The sequence below is a fragment of the Mandrillus leucophaeus genome, unplaced genomic scaffold (assembly GCF_000951045.1).
Source record: "Mandrillus leucophaeus isolate KB7577 unplaced genomic scaffold, Mleu.le_1.0 Scaffold244, whole genome shotgun sequence".
NCBI lineage: Eukaryota > Metazoa > Chordata > Mammalia > Primates > Cercopithecidae > Mandrillus > Mandrillus leucophaeus.
The window spans coordinates 1074132-1077791 of NW_012102521.1; the positions used below are offsets into that span (position 1 = coordinate 1074132).

Here is a 3660-nt window from a genome sequence, read left to right on the forward strand (position 1 = left end):
ATGGGGGAGGAACACCTTCCACAGGAGGCTGCCCCGGGGCACAGACCTGCAGACTCCTGCCTCAGCCCACCACACAGCCTGTCCCCAAACCTGCTGGAGTGGCGGTGCCCACCAGGAGCTGGGGAGGACCAGCTGCTCTGAGGATGCTGCTTCCCTCCTGGGACCCCCTACTCCCTCCCAAGGCCCCCCTCCTTCCCTGGCCACCCACTCCTCCACCCAGCAAAGTGAGTCAAAAACTTGAAAAGCAACTTTTATTGAAGAATTTGGAGGGAAAGTTTCATATTATAATAGTAAAAATACTAAAGTTTAATGTTGTAAAAAAACGCCGTGGTGCAGCAGCAGCGGCAGCATCTGGCCAGGAGGGCGTGGAGGGGCCCAGGGACGGCCACCCCCACAGCGAGTCAGGGAGGGCCTGGGGCGACAGCGGAAAGGTTGAGCATCGAAAAGGTCAAGTGCTACCGTGGAGAGATCATCTGAGGGGGAGGCTCCCGGTGGGACAGTCACCAAGAACCATGACACAGAAGGGGAAGCGGGAGGGCTTTCCTGTCACAAAGATTTTTTAAAACCCCCCAAATGCATTTGAACAACATAATACACAATAACAAATTTAAACCTTCTCCTCTGTCCCACTGGGTAAACCCTGGCCCATCCCCCATCCCTGGTCCCATCCCAGGGGCCCAGCCTGATGATGTCCTCAGAGACACAGCCTTAGTGCTGGGGGCTGCCGTGTGCCTGCCACCCTCAGGAGAGGGTGCCGGCCAGCATGCCATAGTGAGGTTGCATCTGGTGCCACAAGGTTGAACTGAGGCCCAGGGCCCCAGAGAGATGAAAGACAGCTGGTGACAGCCCAGGGCGCTGGCTGACAGAGTGAGGGGACGCAGCGGCAGGACCTGCCCGACCCCCAACGCCATATTGCGCATAGCTGCAGAAGTCCTTAACATTTCCCTACGTGAATCGGATTGTTCTGAGGGCTGAGGCCACGTCCAGAGAACAAACTGGATGAAATAAATTAAAACCCGCAGGACAATTTTCTTCCCTACCCCGCTGCGGGGGAGGGTGCTGCCCACAGCACCAAAACGTCTTTCCATCTGCGCTCGGAGGACGGCGTGGCTTCTCTCAAATGCACCCGAGAAATAAAAACCATTAAATACAGATCATGGCACGAGGCCGCCTCTCCATCCCTCCAAGCTGTTGTCCAGCGCAGTCCACTGCCAGCTCAGGCCGTGCCGCTGGCCGAGTAGGAGAACTGGGGGAAGTGGGGCCTGCGCTCGCTGTCCACGCACTCCATGCTGTCGTCTGTGGGTGTAGACAGCTCAGATCCGGGCGCCCCACCTCCCTGCCACCTCTACCCACCCACAGCTCCAGTAAGGAGGCAACCTCTTAAAACGCAGCCAGCACGCTGTCATGCCGCCAGGAAACTGAGGCAGGACCCCACAGACTGACACAAGGACCTGGGCCCTCAGGGCACTGCCTCCCACCCTCATCACTGGCACTCTCCAAAGGGAACCTTTTTAAATATTTGGATTTTAAAACATCTGAAACCAAAAAGGCTGAACACTGCAGGCCTCTGAGGGTGGAGAGAAAAGGGAGTGGGCGGGGGCAGGCACAGTGGCCCCTCACCTTGGTCAGGTGGTGTGATGGTGATCATCTGGGCCGTGAACTCCTCATCAAAATACCTGGTGTCGGTCTCCGATGTGACCTGGGGCTTGAAGGGTGGGCTGAGCTGCAGAGGTGGGCAGATGGGACAGTCACGAGCTTCGCTCCCTACTCCCAGCACACCCAGACCCTCAAAGCACCTGGATCTCTAAGGGGTCTCGAGGCAGCACTGATGTCAGAGAGCGGCAAGCCACCAGCCCCCCACGGAGGCAGCTCTGGGAGGGAGGGACATGAGGGGTGCAGGAGCACAGAGACACCCTCATCAGCTGAGACGCGAAGCTGCCCTCACAGCAGCCCAGCAGGCGACAGGAGGTAGTGCGGCCCAGCTCTTGAGACCCTCCCTGCTACCAGTAGGTGATGACTTTACTTTTGCTTTTTCTTTCTTGTTTTCTTATTTTTATTAGTCTTCTTGTAAATTGGGAAAGAGGGAGACTGTGGAACAGGGTGCACAGGATGAGCGCACCCTGCCTCCATGGCTCAGGGACTACAGGATCGCAGCGTCCTGGCATCTGGCTGCAGAGAGGACTCTCGATGACCCAGGATCAAGGGTGACTATAAGGCGATGTGCACATGTGAGGAGCTGCCAGAGAGCCCCTCAGGTCCCACAGTCAAGGATCCCCTCAAGCACTGCCCCACCTAAGTCTGGCCTGGGCACCAGCACTGTCCACTGTCAATTAGCAAGGTCTCTGGTCAAGGCCGGGCAGAGGCTGAGCGCTGCCCAGGCCCCCCATACCCTTGAAGGGCAGGGCAGGGCTGGAGGGTGGCAGGCCTCAGGGCAGGAACTGGGACCAGGGCCAGGGCACCCTGTGTTAATGGGAGGACAGGTGCCCAGCTGGGTCCCAGGGCTGCCCAGCCTGACCAGCTGCACATGGCCTAGGACAGGCATTCAGGGGAGGGGCAGGCTGGGAACTGGGCAGAAGCACACCTGGTGACAGGGCACCCAGCACCTCAGAGTGCAGGATTCTGAACCTAGCCGGCAGACCCCATCAGCCAGGGTGACGGCCAGGGCTCCTGAAAGATGAGCACCCAGGATGGTGACTCATGTAGACAGAGCTGCCTCCCTCCAGGGCGGACTCCCCCATGTGCCAGGAAAGTAGGTGCTGTCCCGTCCCTGCACAGCCAGAAAGTAGGGCTGGGCTCTCCTTGCAGCATAAAGGATTGAGATCAGACAACAGGAGGAACTGGTAGAGAGCAAGGGGCAGCACCCCTGGTCCACCGCCAGCCAGCCTTCACTGCACAGCATCAGGGAAGGGACCCCCAAGGCTGGCACTCAGAGTGTGACACATCTCTGAGGGGAGGAGGAAATGAGGAGGACCAGGCCAGTTTCCTGGAGGAAGCCAGCAGTGCCAGAGCTTCTGAGCAGCAGGCACTGAGGTTGGTGCAGCAAGGCCCTCCTTGTACCAGGACTGCAGCAGGCTCCCGAGGTGAGGGCGAGTGTGTGGGAAATCCGGCGAGTATGCCACGTGCATGCGTGAGTGTGGATATGCGGGAAGCAGCCGCACCTTCTTCTCATACACGTGCTGCCACACGATGCCGGCAAAGAAGCGATGCTGCATGATCTCCTTGGCGTCCTCAGAGCCCCCGCCAAGCCTGCGGGTAGCAAACAAGGCCACGGTGTCGGTACTGCCACCCGCCCAGGCCCCAGGCTCAGACCCCTTCCTCCTGTGATGTAGGGCCCGCCGGACAGGACGTTCTGGGGCCAGGGAGGGCAACCGGTGGTGCAGCATCCCTGAGCAGCTGTGGGGAGCAAAGCACCCCAGGGCTCACAGCAGGCAGGGGCTTCCTGAGTTGGGGGTGTGGGGGCTGCAGGGTTGGGGATGGAGGCCCAACTGACCCTGCCCTACCCAGCCACTCTGCCTGTGCCTGAGGCTTTGGGGATCAGCCCTGGCCAAGGACATCAAGCTCTGGCTATCAGTGTAGTCTGGGAGGTGCCAGGACCGCCTGGCACAGGGGCAGGTGCAGCCTGGGGGTGAGGGGATGGAGGAATAGCCTGCAGCCGGGATG

At 59.7% G+C, this 3660-nt stretch overlaps 1 protein-coding gene across 1 annotated transcript in view; it reads right to left on the reverse strand.

Annotated features, from left to right (window-relative positions):
• Positions 1–237: 237 nt before the first annotated feature.
• AKT1 (v-akt murine thymoma viral oncogene homolog 1) overlaps positions 238–3660 on the reverse strand; it is an 11792-nt gene continuing 8369 nt past the window's right edge. Inside the window, exons 6-8 of the mRNA XM_011982918.1 lie at positions 3159–3246; positions 1621–1723; positions 238–1296 (exon numbers count right to left, since the gene is read on the reverse strand). Coding sequence (XP_011838308.1) covers positions 1217–1296; positions 1621–1723; positions 3159–3246 — 271 coding nt within the window. The 3' untranslated portion in view covers positions 238–1216. The remainder of the gene's footprint in view (positions 1297–1620; positions 1724–3158; positions 3247–3660) is intronic.